We start from the raw sequence: 17423 nt of genomic DNA on the forward strand, positions 1-17423 counted from the left end.
GGAAGTCAGAAGAGGAATAAGAAAACGGCGTCTTTTTAGGAGAATAACGTCAGAACATTACGACTATGTTGATTTTAGGACCAGTCCGTCCATCAGTCCACCCATCCACCTATCCACCCATCCACCCATCCATCCATCCACCCATCCATCCATCCACCCATCCATCCTTCCATAATGCATCCATCCATAATCCATCCATCCATCTATAATGCATCCATCCATAATCCATCCATCCATCCATAATCCAACCATCCAATCCATACATACATACGTACATACATACATACATACATACATACATACATACATACATACATACATACATTCACCCATCCATCCGTCCATCCATCCTTTACTAAAAAAATCTATTAAATGTCTTGCTTTCTTTATGCTACTACTATTACTATTACTATTTTTTTAGTATGCTATTACTATTACTACTTCTACTACTACTGCTATTACTGTTGCTACTACTACTACTACTACTTTCAATACTACTACTGCTACTGCTGTTGCTACTATTACTACTACTACTGCTATTACTACTACTACTACTGCCGCTACTACTACTAATACTATTACGACTGCTGCTGCTATTACTACGACGACTACTACTACTACTACTGCTATTACTACTACTACTTCTACTACTACTGCTGCTATTACTACTACTACTACTGCTACTACTACTACTGATATTACGACTAGTACTTCTACTACTACTGCTGCTATTACTACTACTGCTACTACTACTAGTACTACTACTACTACTGTTAGTACTACTACTACTACTATTACTACTGCTACCACTGTTACTGCTACTACTACTGCTACTACTACTACTACTACTGCTGCTACTATTACTAGTACTACTACTACTACTGTTACTAGTACTACTACTATTACTACTATTACTAGTACTACTACCACTACTACTACTACTACTACTACTACTGCTAGTACTACTACTACCACTGCTACTGGTACTACTGGTACTACTACTACTACTACTACTACTATTACTACTACTACTGGTACTACTACTACTACTACTACTACTATTACTACTACTACTACCACTGCTGCTACTACTACTACTACTACTACTACTACTACTGCTATGACTGCTACTACCACTGTTACTGCTACTACTACTACTACTAGTACTTCAACCCGTGCTATTACTACTACTACCACTGTTACTGCTATTACTACCACTACTACAAATACTACTACCACTGCTACTGCTGCTACTACTACTACCACTGCTACTGCTACTACTACTACTACTACCACTACCACTACTACTACTACTACTACTAACTACTACTGCTACTGCTACTACTACTACTACAGGTCTACTACTAACTACTACTGCTACTGCTACTACTACTACTACATGTCTACTACTACCAACGAAGTTGGGATGATGGTTGGGATGATGGTTGAGATGATGGTTGAGATGATGGTTGAGATGATGGTTGAGATGATGGTTGAGATGATGGTTGAGATGATGGTTGAGATGATGGTTGAGATGATGGTTGAGAAGAAGCCTGTTGTCTCCATGCCCATTAAAAGCACAAAGTCAGCCTTTCTTCCCAAACTAAAGCGAGTGCAAACGTCTGACTCCAGCTGTCTGTCACCTTCCCGGGCCGCCTGCGGCACTTGACTGTTTGTGACAGCTCGTCAGGAACTGAATGTTTCTCCCCTGCTTCCTTTCAGTGGCGTATCAAAGAGGGGAATCTGCGTGCAACGCTGGGAGGCAAGTCATATTTTTGGACTCAAGTTGCAGTTGCGTGCTTGAAGCACTAGGGGGAGGTGTCTCCCTGCTGAAGCTGTGGTGCTGGGGGGGTGACATGAGAACCGTCCTTGTGGTTGCAGGCCTGGCCTCCTCGGCACGGGCGAGCCTCTGAACCAGCTGTGGCTGCCGGATAATTGGCCGAGCGCGTGCGCCAATCACAAGGACTGCGGCATCAACTGCTGCAACAACGCCAACGGCACCAGCGACAGTAACATGACCACGTACAGCCGACCAGGTCAGTGCGTGTCACGCTGATATTGTGTGTGTGATAAACCCAGACAGATTTTTTACCTCACCCCCCGTCCCGCAGCTGACTGCATCGCTAACTATGGCAAGCACCCGGACACACGCGGCTCCGACGCGGCTATTTACACCGACGTCAACCTCTCAGACAAGCTGAGTGACATCAAGACGTCCAACCTGTGCTACACCAGTCCTGGGGGAGAGTCGTCAGACGCGTACGAGCCCATCCCCTACGCCACCACCCAGCTCATTCAGGCCAGCATTGCAAACAAGACCCACGGCATGGATGTTCCCTGCTGGAACCAACCCCCGAACCCGCCCCCGCTGCCAAAAGAGATGGCCGCTCAGATGCAGTACAACATCATGGAGCAGAACCAGCTCAACCACGGTAAGGATGCATCCTGAGGGTTGAAACGTGCACACGTTCACACAGCTCTGTCTTCAGACCACGACGGCTCGGTCCACCACAAAAACTTCCCCTACCAGCACAGCCAGAGAGATCACAGCACGGGCGGCAGCGGCGGCAGCGGCGGCACCTCGGGTCAGGCTGGGGGCTACACTCCGCACTTCTGTACTGCTTTCCAACATATCAAGCAAACGTCGCAAACTTTGCTTTTTCCACTAATTTTTTCAGGAAGTCAAAGTCAGAAGAAAGGCCTGCGAGCCGTGAAGACGCCAAAACACACGGCAGGAAGCTGGGGAGACGCTCTAGCCCCTCCTCATGCCGTGGCCTGGAATGGCGATGAGTACAGCCTCCCCATGGAGAAAAGGTGCACACACACACACACATACACAGACACATCATCTCTTGGAGGCTTTTTATTCACTCTTGATTCTTACTGATAACCCGTACAGCCATCTCTCACCGCTATGAGGGTCAATCTCTAATATATTCACACAAAATCCATGAACGGCAAATATGCAAATTCCTCAGGAATTGCATGTGAGTGCTGGCGATGCTGACGCTGAATTGCAGCACCAGGAAAAATAGAGCAAAAATCTGAAAAAGGTACCAAAGGTTGGCCAGAGACCTCCATGGCATCACAGCGGCTGCTAGGAGCGTGTGCCTGAATACAGTGCACCTTGCTGGGCCACAGCAGGCGGCTCCTCCCCCTCTATACTCTGCTTCTCATGATAGTAGTGTGCTAGTATTCATGTTATGATATTTCTTTAGGACTAATCAATCAATTCATCAATCAATCTTCCAGTCCTTCTTACCTCCGGGTGTGCACAAACACCCTTTTTACAGTCCAAAAAGTTAAAAAAGTTATCAGTAGCATATCGGTCTTGAGAAGCAGTAGTTTATGGTATCGTTATGAAAAACAGACATAGTGTTTATACAGGGGGGATACAGGTGGTGATCCTGTCCCTTAAAGGATACCATGATAGAAATATTTGCTGGATCTGATCCCTGATTTATTTAGCCATTGTTTAATGTCTGCTCTTCCCTTTTCTAGTTTTGATGCAGAGAAGAGAACAGAAAGCTGCCCGACTCCCCCAATTAGAGGGGCGGCCTCCTCCCCCACCAAGGCGCCCTTTAGTCACCAAGCTAGCAGCACACAAGCGCGGGGGCTCATGAGCAATGGTGTGCATGATGGAAGCGACAACCTCAGGTAAGGATTTTAATTGACAGCATGCGAGTCTTTGCACAGTAGCACGTCATATCACGGCACGGCAGAAATCATGCCAGCTTGTCACACGTGCTGCTTCATGAATTTATTTTGGTGGCACGGCGGCATATGTGTTTTGGGGAAAAGATCATATTTTTGCAAGTCGTCTTGTATGGAGTCACATTAAGAAACTAGCGTTCAAAAGTTTAGGCACACCTTCTCATTCACCAGCATGGGTTAGTGTCTCCAAACTTTTGACATGAATATTAAAGGCACTTTCTAGGCCACATGTTAACACTCACTCTCCAAACTGCAGCTCCATACCCCCGTGCCTGGACACAGACGGACTCGACGAGGATGCAGAGGAGGAGACAGCACTTCATGACCACCGCCACCATCGCCACCAAAGCCAACAGCACAAGCACAAGTTGCACCACAACTCCCCACACAAGCTGCTCCTCCACAGGCTGGAACAGACCCCCGCCTCCAGCACAGGGGAGCTGGACAGACCGGCCACAGGGTCCATGGTGAACAGCTGGGGCTCGGCCTCCGAGGATAACATCTCCTCAGGCAGGTCCAGCATTGTCAGCACCTCGGAAGGATCTTTCTTCACAGATGGAGATTTCAACCAGGCGGAAGGTCTGCGTATGTGCAGATACCCGGAGGACTCAGGTGAGCTGGGACCTTTGAAAATAATTTTGCTTAAAATTCAGGAGAGTGGCAGGCCCGCAACTTGAAGGATTTGGGTTTGACTCCCCCGGTGGTCCTGTAGAAGTCAGCCTCTGCACACGTTGCTGCGAAATCATATGCACATCATAAACTTGTCATTCATTCATTCATTTTCTACCGCTTTTCCTCACGAGTGTCGCGGGGGTGCTGGAGCCTATCCCAGCAGTCTTCGGGCGACAGGCGGTACACCCTGGACTGGTGGCCAGCCAATCACAGGGCACATATAGACAAACAACCATTCACACTCACATTCATACCTATGGACAATTTGGAGTGGCCAATTAACCTAGCATGTTTTTGGAATGTGGGAGGAAACCGGAGTACCCGGAGAAAAGCCATGCATGCACAGGGAGAACATGCAAACTCCACACAGAGATGGCCGAGGGTGGAATTGAACCCTAATGTCCTAGCTGTGAGGTCTGCGCGCTAACCACTCGTCCGCCGTGCAGCCCCATCAGTCACTATGTAATTCCAATAGCTTCATTAACAAGTGGCAAACACAACGCATCATTGTGAACACACCCATAGTAGCATGCTTTGCTAACCCACAGCTCCACTTCTTCTTCTGTGAAACTCAGGTCAGAGACGTCAGCGGCCGAGCAGTCCCATGTCCACAGACAGCAATATGAGTCCTGCCATCACACAGAGAAGACCCAGGAGGCATAAACAGAGTCAATGTGGGCAACAAGGCTACCAGCCCAGAGATGTCTTCAATGATGGTAAAACAGTGGACGTCTCAATGGAGTGATGGTGCTGGAGTTCCCTCAGGAGATCTTCACCTTGGATGTGTCTGCTCTACTCTTCCTCCTCCAGATTCTTTCATGCCTCTGAATTTCCCCAGTCAGATGTCCCAAAGTAACTTTAAAGTCAGGGGGGCCACGTTGCCCCGGATGGGGTCTGGAGAAGCCCGGGGCCGACGAGGCAGCACTGGGACTCACCGCGTCAAAGAGGCTCCATTTGAAGATGGTGAAATCCAGGACAGTCACAAGATCCTCGCAAGGGGAAAAGGAGGCAACAAAAGCAAACAGCACTCAGGTACTGGATGGCTTGTGGTGCTTTCACTTCACACAATGCCGCCATAACTGACCCCAAATCTTCTTTTCTCAGAATTTGGGGATGTTCTTCTGTACAGTCGTCCCTCTTTCCCATCAGGTCCTGCTCACAGGGAACCGGACGAGTCGCATGAGTCCAACTTTACAGCTTGTGAAGACACGAGCGCCAAGGAAGACTGTATGGGAATTGATGAGGTAATCTAGGAATCACCTTATATACTTATATACTATTTGAAATATAAACAGGCGGTCCTGGGGTTCCGTACGAATTCCGTTCCTAGACGGTGATCTAAGTGGAGTACCGTACAGTGTACAGGGATTGAAGTTGAAGGACCTGACGTGTAAGGGAAGGATGGAACGCAGCTCAAGCAGCCTTTCCATCTCATTAGTTAGTTATCAGTAACGTTTACATGAGGAGTTTTTCTCTTTCCGAATGGAATCTTTCCGAATGACCTTTCCGAAAGCAATGATATACAGTGAAGAAAATAAGTATTTGAACACCCTGCTATTTTGCTATTTCTCCCACTTAGAAATCATGGAGGGGTCTGAAATTTTCATCGTAGGTGCATGTCCACTGTGAGAGAGATAAACTAAAAAGAAAAATCCAGAAATCACAATGCATGATTTTTTTAACAATTTATTTGTGTGATACAGCTGCTAATAAGTATTTGAACACCTGAGAAAATGAATGTTAATATTTGGTACAGTAGCCTTTGTTTGCTATTACAGAGGTCAAACGTTTCCTGTAGTTTTTCACCAGGTTTGCACACACTGCAGGAGGGATCTTGGCCCACTCCTCCACACAGATCTTCTCTAGATCAGTCAGGTTTCTGGGCTGTCGCTGAGAAACACGGAGTTTGAGCTCCCTCCAAAGATTTTCGATTGGGTTCAGGTCTGGAGACTGGCTGGGCCATGCTAGAACCTTGATATGCTTCTTACGGAGCCACTCCTTGGTTTTCCTGGCTGTGTGCTTCGGGTCGTTGTCGTGTTGGAAGACCCAGCCACGACCCATCTTCAATGCTCTGACAGAGGGAAGGAGGTTGTTCCCCAAAATCTCACAATACACGGCCCCAGTCATCCTCTCTTTAATGCAGTGCACTCGTCCTGTCCCATGTGCAGAAAAACACCCCCAAAGCATGATGCTACCACCCCCATGCTTCACAGTAGGGATGGTGTTCTTCGGATTGTACTCTTCATTCTTCTTCCTCCAAACACGCTTATTGGAATTATGACCAAAAAGTTCTATTTTGGTCTCATCTGACCATAAAACTTTCTCCCATGACTCCTCTGTATCATCCAAATGGTCATATGCAAACTTAAGACGGGCCTTGACATGTGCTGGTTTAAGCAGGGGAACCTTTCGTGCCATGCATGATTTCACATCATGACGTCTTAGTGTATTACCTACAGTAACCTTGGAAACGGTGGTCCCAGCTCTTTTCAGGTCATTGACCAAGTCCTGTCGTGTAGTTCTGGGCTGATTCCTCACCTTTCTTAGAATCATTGAGACCCCACGAGGTGATATCTTGCATGGGGCTCCACTCCGATTGAGATTGACCGTCATGTTTAGCTTCTTCCATTTTCTAATGATAGCTCCAACAGTGGACCTTTTTTCACCAAGCTGCTTGGTAATTGCTCCGTAGCCCTTTCCAGCCTTGTGGAGGTGTACAATTTTGTCTCTGGTGTCTTTGGACAGCTCTTTGGTCTTCGCCATGTTACAAGTTAAAGTCTTACTGATTGTATGGGGTGGACAGGTGTCTTTATGCAGCTAACGACCTCAAACAGGTGCATCTGATTCAGGATGATACATGGAGTGCAGGTGGACTTCTAATGGGCAGACTAACATGTTTTTCAGGATCAGAATTCTAGATGATACACAGGTGTTCAAATACTTATTTGCAGCTGTATCACACAAATAAATTGTTAAAAAATCATGCATTGTGATTTCTGGATTTTTCTTTTTAGTTTATCTCTCTCACAGTGGACATGCACCTACGATGAAAATTTCAGACCCCTCCATGATTTCTAAGTGGGAGAAATAGCAAAATAGCAGGGTGTTCAAATACTTATTTTCTTCACTGTACATGGGAAGGAATATTCCAATCTCTTGTCTCCATGCGCCGCTATAATCAACCAGAATAGTCAATGGGGCATGCGCAGTAAAGCGTAAACACCAACATCACGTGATACCGACTTCCTCCAGTTTTTCTTTCACTTGTTGGAATAACTCCGTATTGCCAGTTTTTCCTTCGTCCAGCCTTCAAATTTAGTTTGGATCAAAAACAAACTTTCCACAGCAGTCCCGTGCCGATTGCTCGCCTCCATTTTTTTAAATCAAAGAATGTCTGGAGCTGCGTGTTACGTCATATCTCAGCATTCGCTGAAAGAACGCACCCGGGAACAGGAAAAGATAAAGTTCAATCTTGCTAATATTTTATAATTAAGTTCGGCACATGTTTTATATAGATATGTATTTTCTTTTTGAATAAAACTGGACTTGTGAATGGCGTATAGAAGGGTTTAGATTCTGTTCCACAGATGGCGCTAATGCACACCAAAGCTGCTTGCCAACCGTCAATAAACAACAGAAGAAGAAAAACACCACGAAGAAGAACGCAGTCTGACAACGTTCCATTTGAGCGGGTACAAGATACCTCAATCGGATGGGGGAAAGGAATATTCCACCCCTGGGAATCCCATTATATAGTCATTCGGATTGGCATTTTTCTTTCGGAATGAGGTGTATACAAAGGTTACATTCTTTCCGTTTGAGCAAATAACTCGAATGGAATTGGAATATTTAGGTCCATGTATACATGGCTACTGTCGCTTTCATAGGAGCAGATCGCAGCCAACATTGGCGGACGTTTGTCTTCTCTCAGAGCTTCTGATGATGTTTCGCTTCCATGAGGATGGCTTTGCTTTTTCCCAGTGCACACAGCAGCCTGCAAACGGGACCACCACTAAACTAAATCTCAGTTCTTGTAAGACGTCCATGCATATTATAACTGCAGTTTTTTCTCTCCTTTCCTAGTTCCTGAGAAGTTGAGAATGGTTGAGACGGCAAACCGCCTACAGCTGCTTCACCTTTGGGAAAAAAAGACTAAAAGTGCTGCACAAGAAATGCCGTCATTTTTTTCTACATCCGATTTCTCACTCAATGTTGGTTAAAAAAAGTGCTCACGTTGACGTCTGTGGACTGTTCCTGGGTCAGCGTGTGAAGCGGGCCCGAAGAAACGTGTGGCCTGAAGATGGAAGATGAATGCACTCGTTCTGGCCGCTGGGAGTGTCTTAGAAATATTCGACATGATGACCGTTTCTCATGTGTTCTTAAATGCTTGTGTCATTTCCAGACATCTTGTAAATTGTTTACTGCCACAGAAGTGCTTCAAATTGAAATTTGATGTGACAGTGTTCATGTTTGATGAGTGGTGTACACCTTTGTCCTTGTATCGTTTGTTCTACTTTGGTTATAAAAGCACAATCCCTTCTTTGTATTATTCTAAATGTATGGACTTCATGCTGGTGTTGTGGAAATCATGTGACTTTATCATTTGACTTTACTCTGAGAACATGAATGTTGATCTTGATTGTGCAAACGGTTTCCGTGCATTTTGAGCTGCTTTCATTCCAAACGGCGATATGTTTTGTGTACTGAGAGAATTGCATGCACATTTTCCTGTTGGAGATATTACTTAAACATATTTACTTTAACCTCCACCTGAGATGATGACAATTATCTTTTTTTGTTGCCCGCACTTTTTCATCGACTCGCCTCGTCATGTGACCTTGGCAACAACCTTGGAACTGGACGTGACAAACTGTCTTCAACTTTGCCCATCATCCACAATCCTGATATGAGACATCAACACATGCCTTTCTCTTTTTTGTGAGTTCTAAAGATATAAAAACAGGTAAAAACAGGCAGCTAATGAATGGGAACTATTCAAAGACCTCCATCAAGGTTTTCTATCCATGCTGTGGGCGTGTAGTAACACCTACATTGATGATAACAAGTTGTACTTGTAGTAATTTAGTTAATGATGAACAGAAGGTTCCTTTCACGATTGCGATTTTTTGACAGACCTCCAGTTTGACCGTAGTTTGGTTGAAGCACGGTAACTCTGTAGCCCCAAGCTGGAACAAATATTGATGGGAAATGGAGAAAGAAAAGAGTATTTAGATTGGTAAAGTTAGCTTCAAAGCCCTGGCAGATGGCTCTTGTAGCAAGACCAAAGTTATTTGGATCTACTGTTGCTGTGTTTGACTTATCACGGATTCCATGGCCTGCCAGAGACTGGAGTAGTGCAGCTATTATTTTTATTGTCATATACAGTGCTACCTTGGCATAAGAGTGGCCCAACTAACCAGTGCTTTTCACATTTTGGCATTGAACTGCCAGCTGAATTGGACTTCCGGCTGCTATTGACTGCTATTGTATGTGATGACGGTGGCTGAAGTCCAGTGTCTTGCTAGCGTTAGCCATTTAGCATGGAACTACCACAATGATGCACATTAGCACTCGAACTCATCAAATATGACCTTTATGGGTTCCCACATAATATCAGCATTCGGGAGCAAGTATGAGGTGAAAGAAAACGGGGGGAAATACATCCAAATACATCCATACAGCCTTCTGGGCATCGGAGAACGGTGGATGCTGCGTTTAATGACCGTCAACAAAGTAGGACAAATCACAGCTCGCATTAAACATTCAAAAACTGTGGGATTTCTAATGAATAGGTACAGTATTGTAATACAATAATATTTACTTTCTATGTATTTTAATGTGTTTTAAAAGAGAAATAAAATGACATTGATTTTGAAATTTGGATAAAATGTTTTATGACTTTTGCCCTGTGTTTTAGGTATTTTCATTTTTCATTTGTATTTCATGAAGGAAAGATGCATTGAAGAAAATCTTTCATAATAATAAACCTTTCTGAATGTTCCTAAATAGGCTTTTTTACTCATAAACATTTAGAATTTTAAACCAGTATCATAAATAAACTCATCTCATTTGGAGCTGACACAAATAAACAAAACATGTTAGTGTGAGAGGTCTCACTCGCTCACATTTTGGATTTGCTAAACATTTGTGGGCGAGTTTAAGAGCTGATATGTTAATAATAAAGAAAAATAGTCATACAACAATATGCTTGCTGACTGTATTTTTTTACACAATGGTCTATAGTTCCGAAATCAATATACTTTTACATAAAATTAGGTAATTGTTGTTGTAGTTGCACATTGAATCGTTTACCTTAGTTTTATTATAGATAAAAATAATTTCTATCTGCGATTAAAGGTGATTAATTTTGAGTTAACTATGGTCAAAACATGTGATGAGAGCGCAATTTTAGTAGAACTTCCCATAGCAACATAGAAAGGAAGGCTAAGCCTCCAAAATAAAACCATGTAGCGTTTAACCCAACCTTTGGCTAGTGGCCTGAGGCTTTGGGAGCCAGTGTGTGCTCACGCGAGCTGCTAGCCTAGTAGCTAGCCGCTATGCTAACATAGTTCTTGGGTGTAAGAATAACAATAACAAAGTGATGGACATGAAGCCTTGTTGGCTTTCCAGGTGCGTCCCTTTGATCTGTTTTTCTATATTTGGAACGACGTGTGTTGATGTCAGGATTGTAGATGATGGGCAACATTCCAAAAAAATGATCTGGTACTAAGCTGAATTGATAAAACAGTAAATCTGCTAAATCTCGATCCTGCTGGCATCAGTCGACGTTCCCATGTCAGTTAGAGTGCGGTGCTGATTCGATTCCAAATTTATGGCTACAAAAGCACATCTGTCAGAATTAGACTAGAATATTTCAATTTATGATGGGATTAGCCCTCAAGTGGCCATAATCTTACCAAATATTCATCCACTCGTCTGACAACTAGTGGCCAGATACACTTCACGTCTGTTAGGATATCGATACCCAGCCTTGAGTATCAGCCAACACTGATATCAATCATAGCTACTTATGACTTATTTTCTAGTGTGCAATGTTGGAAAAGCCTTGATCCAGTGATATTATTCAAACAGAATGTTATGGGCTATTATTAGTCCGAAATATGCATATTTAAGCAATGATGATGATTACATGAAGTATTTCCAAGCATAAAAATGGACAAATGACGTAAAATCCAAATATAAGACATTCATGAGGTTGTGATGATATGTAGTATTCTGCACTGGTCACTAGGTTTCATCTATGTTACTGTAACAAGACACACAAGCACCAGAACTGACTGCCGGAACAACAGGTTTGCTTGCGTCTTTGAATAATCCACAATAATCCCAAATAAAAACACTTGATTCTGTTGCGGACACCCAACTCATTTCCTGTCCATCCCCAACTCAGCTCCACTAGCACGTTTACTGCTACTATGTTGGGTCATAGAAGTGTAAAGTTGACTATAGGGGTGCTATTTCCTGTCTAGAGGGCTCTAATAAGAAGGAGCTATGCTCTAACTATGAAAACATTCCATTTATGAATAAAGACCCCAGCAGACGCCCACCACCCTGGTAAGGGTAAGCGGATAAGGATAGAAGAGGGATGGATGGATGGATGGACGGAGGGGTGGATGCATGGATGGATGGATGGGTGGATGCATGGAGGGTGGATGGATGGATGGATGGATGGATGGATGGATGGATGGAGGGAGGGATGGATGGAGGGAGGGGTGGATGGATGTAGGGATGAATGGATGGATGGAGGGGTGGATGGATGGAGTGTGGATGGATGGAGGGAGGGAGGGAGGGAGGGAGGGGTGGATGGATGTAGGGATGAATGGATGGATGGATGTAGGGATGAATGGATGGATGGATGGAGGGAGGGGTGGATGGATGGATGTAATCCTACTGAGTGCAAATTCACTTATCACGCTCTGGTCTGGAGCCAATGATAGCTTGCTATCAAGTATTAGCAATGGGGTTAATCAGGCAGCCAATCAGATTTGAGATTTACCTCACAAGGCCAGCTAGCAGGCCCACAATAATCAGTCCCCTGATTGGTTGATCGGAGGAAAACCATTTGACAAAATAAAAGTACAAAAAAATAGTAAAAGAAAATGAATAATGCAATTTATTTTCCTTTCTATTCTGCAGCGTGAAAGTGTTTATTTGGTTTACATTCATTGTTTGAGTCCAAGGACAGCTGTCAACAGGAGGTTATTCAAAGTGCGGGGCACTGTGTGTGTGTGTGTGTTCTGCCAAGTTAGATTTTCAATTATAGCATGTTTATCCAGCAGCTTCTCTGCAATCTGTTGACGAAGTGTTGACGAAGACTTGGCCTTGACAAGTCAAGCAAGACCGCAGAGAGGTTGGAGGAGGGAAACAGTGAAACTGAAACTGAAACTGAGGGCTGTCAAACCTTTTGATCTCCTAATAAGAGAAGCCGTCTCCAGGGACAGTGTGGATTCGCCTTCGTGCCTAAGATAATCTTTGTAAAGTTTCTTATAATGTTGTGATATTATGACTTTATTTCCATATTGTAAGTTTTTCCCCAACTTAAAATGACATTGTCTTTGCTCAAGTTGATTCTCAGAAAATTGGGGCTTTCTTGTTGGAATGACTTTTTCCTTTGAATATTTCCATTTTTTTCTCATAAAATGTCAATGGAAAAAAACTACAATGATTTTATTTTTCCTCATAATATTAAGAGGTTTCTCTCATATTTAATTTATGTTTTTTCTTTCATATTTAAACCTCATACTATGCATCCTTTTAATATTATGACTTCACATCTTAATATTTGGAATAAATAAAAATAAAAATAAAAATAAAAATAAAAATAAAAATAAAAATAAAAATAAAAATAAAAATAAAAATAAAAATAAAAATAAAAATAAAAATAAAAATAAAAATAAAAATAAAAATAAAAATAAAAATAAAAATAAAAATAAAAATGTTTTTGCTGTTTTAATCCGTGATGGTATGATTCTGTGCTTGGGTCTGAAAACCAGAAAAAGACTAGGTACTACTGAGCTGCTGTGTACTAAAGTCGTGCATGATAGGATTGTTCTGATAAAGTAGATCCTGGATTTACAGTTGATCGCCATAGTTTGGTTGCACACCTCCCCTGATGAAAGTAGAACTCTTTATGAATGGACCTCATGTGCAGCTAGAGCATAGAAAACCTGTTTACAATAAGCTTTATAATGTGATCAGAGAACCTCTAGATATGACATAGCACCCCTATAGTCACCTCTACGCTCCCATGTAGTAGACATGATAAAGAAAATAAGAGAAATTAGACCCATGTTAGCATTGAGTCTGCCGAGTTGGGAACGGGAATGCCTGGCGGCGATCCCCGGTTCTTCTGACGGTGCCTGTGGCGTTTGAAGGCATGGGTGCGGTTGGCTTGGCGATGAAAGCTCTGATTAAAGCACGTCAACGGCAAGGGAGCAGTTAAAAGTTGAGCAGCGAGGGGTGGAGCCTGAGCGTACGATTTGAAAGCGACAGCAGTTGTGTTTGGGGAAGATTAGGAGGTGTTGGAGCAGACAGTTGGTGAGGAATTACGAGGTGTTGGAGATAATCAAAAGTGCGGTCGTTCATTTCAGTTTGTTGAAGCTGATATATGGCTGGCTGTCGCTGGACGCACGCCGCCGTGAAAGCCGCAGACTTACAGTATTGAAGGAGTCGGGACTCACAAGTACGCCTCTTTTTTAACCGCTAGCTAAATGCAAAGGGAAAATGGCTGATCCCAGGGAATTGAGTACCTGATTCATGACTCCAGTGATTCTGGTACTTTCCCACAGAGATGCGCTAAAAAGGTTCCTGCCTTTTTCTTTTTGAAACTGTCTTATTTGTACAATATGAATACACAAAGCCATTATGTTTCATAGAACATCAGATGCTACTTCAGGTGCTCAGCTTGCCTCCAATGCTGGCTTGGCCACATGGAGATGTTTTTGGCCCCCCACCCCAGGATGAATATAAAAACATCCCTCTGTTGTCAAACGGGGCCAGCGGGATGTTGTTGTGAAAACAAGGCCAAACAAGAAGATTAGACTTTTAGGTGCAGTCAAACACGAGCTGCTAGATTGTCACGGGTACGCGCTGCATGATGCCAGGAGGCAACACAAAGGCAGCAGAGCAATCAGGGTGAAGGAGTTGGGAATAAATTGGTCCCCGTGGGAGCTGGGAGTCGGGAGTCAAGAGTCACAAGTCGGGAGCCAGGACCCTGGGTCGGGAGACGGGAGTCAGGAGTCAGGAGTCAGGTGTCAGGTGTCAGGTGTCAGGTGTCAGGTGTCAGGTGTCAGGTGTCAGGTGTCAGGTGTCAGGTGTCAGGTGTCAGGTGTCAGGTGTCAGGACCCAGGACCCAGGAACCAGGACCCAGGGTCGGGAGTCGGGAGTCACAAGTCGGGAGTCACAAGTCGGGAGCCGGGACCCAGGGTCGGGAGACGGGAGTCAGGTGTCAGGAGTCGGGAACTGGGAACCGGGAACCGGGAACCGGGAACCGGGACCCAGGACCCAGGACCCAGGACCTGGGAGTCGGGACCCGGGATTCGGGAGTCAGGAGTCGGGAGTCAGGACCCTGGGTCGGGAGTCAGGAGTCTCAGGATCAGGTCTGCAGGCTCGGGTGAACCAGCTCAGGCTCTTCATGATCCAAACATCAGCATTCCGCATTGTCCTCTTGCATCGTGGAATGCCTCTACACATGCCGGGTGGGGTGGGGTGGGGGTGGGGGGGTCCAGACCAACCCCCCAGCGAGGGCCGTGTGATACGACACATGCTAACATCTTCTGTCGCATATTTCATCTCAGCTTTGTCACACGTGAAAACGCTGATCATGATCACATCATATTGTTTATCATCATCATAAATCATATTACGGATTTATTCCCATCATATTTTGGACCCCCCCGCCCCCCACAATATGACATTTCCCTAACCTATTTAGTTTTGCTGTTTCTGAGGGAGAAGAACATTCTCATAGTTAACTATGATAATAAAATGAGATTAATTTCCTCACACTTTGACGACATTGTTCTCATAAAAGTGAGACTTTTTTTCTTTTCATATTTTGACTTTATACTCGTTTCATTACAGCGTCCCCCCCCATATCTGATGATTTTTTATTCAAACGCTCCAACTATTTCAACTTCTTGTACATTTTCTTCTCCTGACTTGTTATGTTTAAGTGTTATATTATAACTGAATATTAATAACATCAATAATATTAATAAATAAAGAATAATAAAGGAAAATAATAATAAATACATACACTAATTTAAAAAAATGACAACTTTATTCATTGTTTTGTTTGTTTCTCATAATATTACACACTAACAAAATATTTTTCCTTGATTGTTTCTATTTAATGCAACTGAAACTCCGCCATATTATGATTATTATGATTAGGATTATTTTTATTCATTTACAAATAATAATTTATTAATTTTCCCTACAGTATTTTTTCATTTCCCAAATATTCCAATGTTCTTTTTAAATAATCTTCATATTTATGTAAGGTTATGACTTTCTTCCTATAATATTATACATTGCAAAATGGACATATATATTTCTACATGTTATAGTTCAATAATGGATGTCAAAAGAGAAAAACAAAGCATTGATTGTCTTTACAAAATCATGTTAAGGCTCCAGGGATGAAACATGGATTATATTTGATATGACAACTGTTGCTGGTCTTAGAAGACCTGGACCTCGGAGTCTAACCCGGAGACCGATGAACCCGCTCGGACGGGACGGTGGCTTTGCCGACACCAGGATAATTGGGCTCTGTGGGCTTCACGCTGTCTGTGTTCTCCTGCATTGGCGTCACAGCAGTACAGCAGGTCATCCGGAGGAAACGGACTCCCACTTAGCGTCTGAAACTTCTCAATAGTGCAACCCCATGAAAGCATCGGATCAGCAGACATGGCCATCATCCGATCCAGGATCCGTGCGGCGTGGCGGGGGGTCTTTTACAAGGTGACGGTGTGATCTCAGATTGGAATTCCACCATCTGCTCCATTTTTCATTTTTTTCATCAGCTGCTTTTATGGAATGAAATGAAAGAGTAGACCAATAAAGTTAAGCCAAAGCGGCACAAGAATCAGACGTGCATAAAAAGAAGACATTCCTGGAAGCCATTGGAGGAAAAGCCTTTTTTCATACCTCGGTTAGCGTCATTCGTCCCTCCCTGGGGTCCAACGCCAACCAACCCCCCCCAAAAAATGTTAACACAAAACACGTTTTTACAGTGTAAATGCAGCAAGACATAGGGGAGGGGGTTAGGTACAAGCCTTACCCCCCCAGTGAGTACCACATAGTGAAAAATGAATGCATGCAACCTGAATATTTCTGAATATTTTATTTCTATATGCTTTGTCATATCGGTGATGACCAACTCTTTGCTCTTTTTGTCAATTTCTGCTGGTTTTCCTTTTTAGATTTATTTCAACTTTCAATTTTTGTAACTTCTCATTTTGTCATGTTGTAACTTTATTCCCATATTTTTCCAATATTGTTGTTGTTTTTTTTTTTTTTAAAAAGGATGTATTTTTTCTTTAATATATCAACATTGTGCTACTAAAATGATTTTCCTCCTAATATTATGACTTCAGTCTTGTAAAGGTGCAAATTTTTCTTGAAATATTTTGACTTTATTCTCATACAATGACATTATTTTCCTCATAATATTATGACTTTAAGTCTCATGAAGTTGCAATTTTTGTCTTGTGGTATTTTGACTTTACAAATGACAGTTGTTTTTTTCATTTCTGATATTGTTTGAAAAGAAATTCCAGTTACTTTGACTTTCTTCTTGTAAGTTTTCTTCTCCTGAGTATGAATTTATTTCCATAATATGTTGACTTTATTTCCATAATATTTGAAATATTTTTTGGACTATAACCAGACACGCTGTTCCAAAGGGAGGTTGTTTAAAAACCAGCAGGAAGAAAATGAACAGTCCAACACACGGACCTGAAGTCAAATACTTTTTGAAATGTAAGCGTTATTTTCAGGGAAAAGGTGCC

General features: G+C 43.1%; 1 protein-coding gene across 5 annotated transcripts in view; it reads left to right on the plus strand.

Annotated features, from left to right (window-relative positions):
* LOC131132694 (roundabout homolog 1-like) overlaps nucleotides 1-10232 on the plus strand; it is a 111784-nt gene extending 101552 nt beyond the window's left edge. For all 5 annotated transcript variants that reach the window (XM_058078553.1, XM_058078554.1, XM_058078555.1 and 2 more), the window contains 11 exons: nucleotides 1723-1762; nucleotides 1882-2036; nucleotides 2112-2432; nucleotides 2490-2585; nucleotides 2679-2814; nucleotides 3502-3657; nucleotides 3971-4326; nucleotides 4962-5102; nucleotides 5197-5418; nucleotides 5491-5630; nucleotides 8470-10232. In XM_058078553.1, coding sequence (XP_057934536.1) covers nucleotides 1723-1762; nucleotides 1882-2036; nucleotides 2112-2432; nucleotides 2490-2585; nucleotides 2679-2814; nucleotides 3502-3657; nucleotides 3971-4326; nucleotides 4962-5102; nucleotides 5197-5418; nucleotides 5491-5630; nucleotides 8470-8484 — 1778 coding nt within the window. In that variant the 3' untranslated portion in view covers nucleotides 8485-10232. The remainder of the gene's footprint in view (nucleotides 1-1722; nucleotides 1763-1881; nucleotides 2037-2111; nucleotides 2433-2489; nucleotides 2586-2678; nucleotides 2815-3501; nucleotides 3658-3970; nucleotides 4327-4961; nucleotides 5103-5196; nucleotides 5419-5490; nucleotides 5631-8469) is intronic.
* Nucleotides 10233-17423: the final 7191 nt, after the last annotated feature.

The sequence above is a fragment of the Doryrhamphus excisus genome, chromosome 7 (assembly GCF_030265055.1).
Source record: "Doryrhamphus excisus isolate RoL2022-K1 chromosome 7, RoL_Dexc_1.0, whole genome shotgun sequence".
NCBI classification, from domain to species: Eukaryota; Metazoa; Chordata; class Actinopteri; order Syngnathiformes; family Syngnathidae; genus Doryrhamphus; species Doryrhamphus excisus.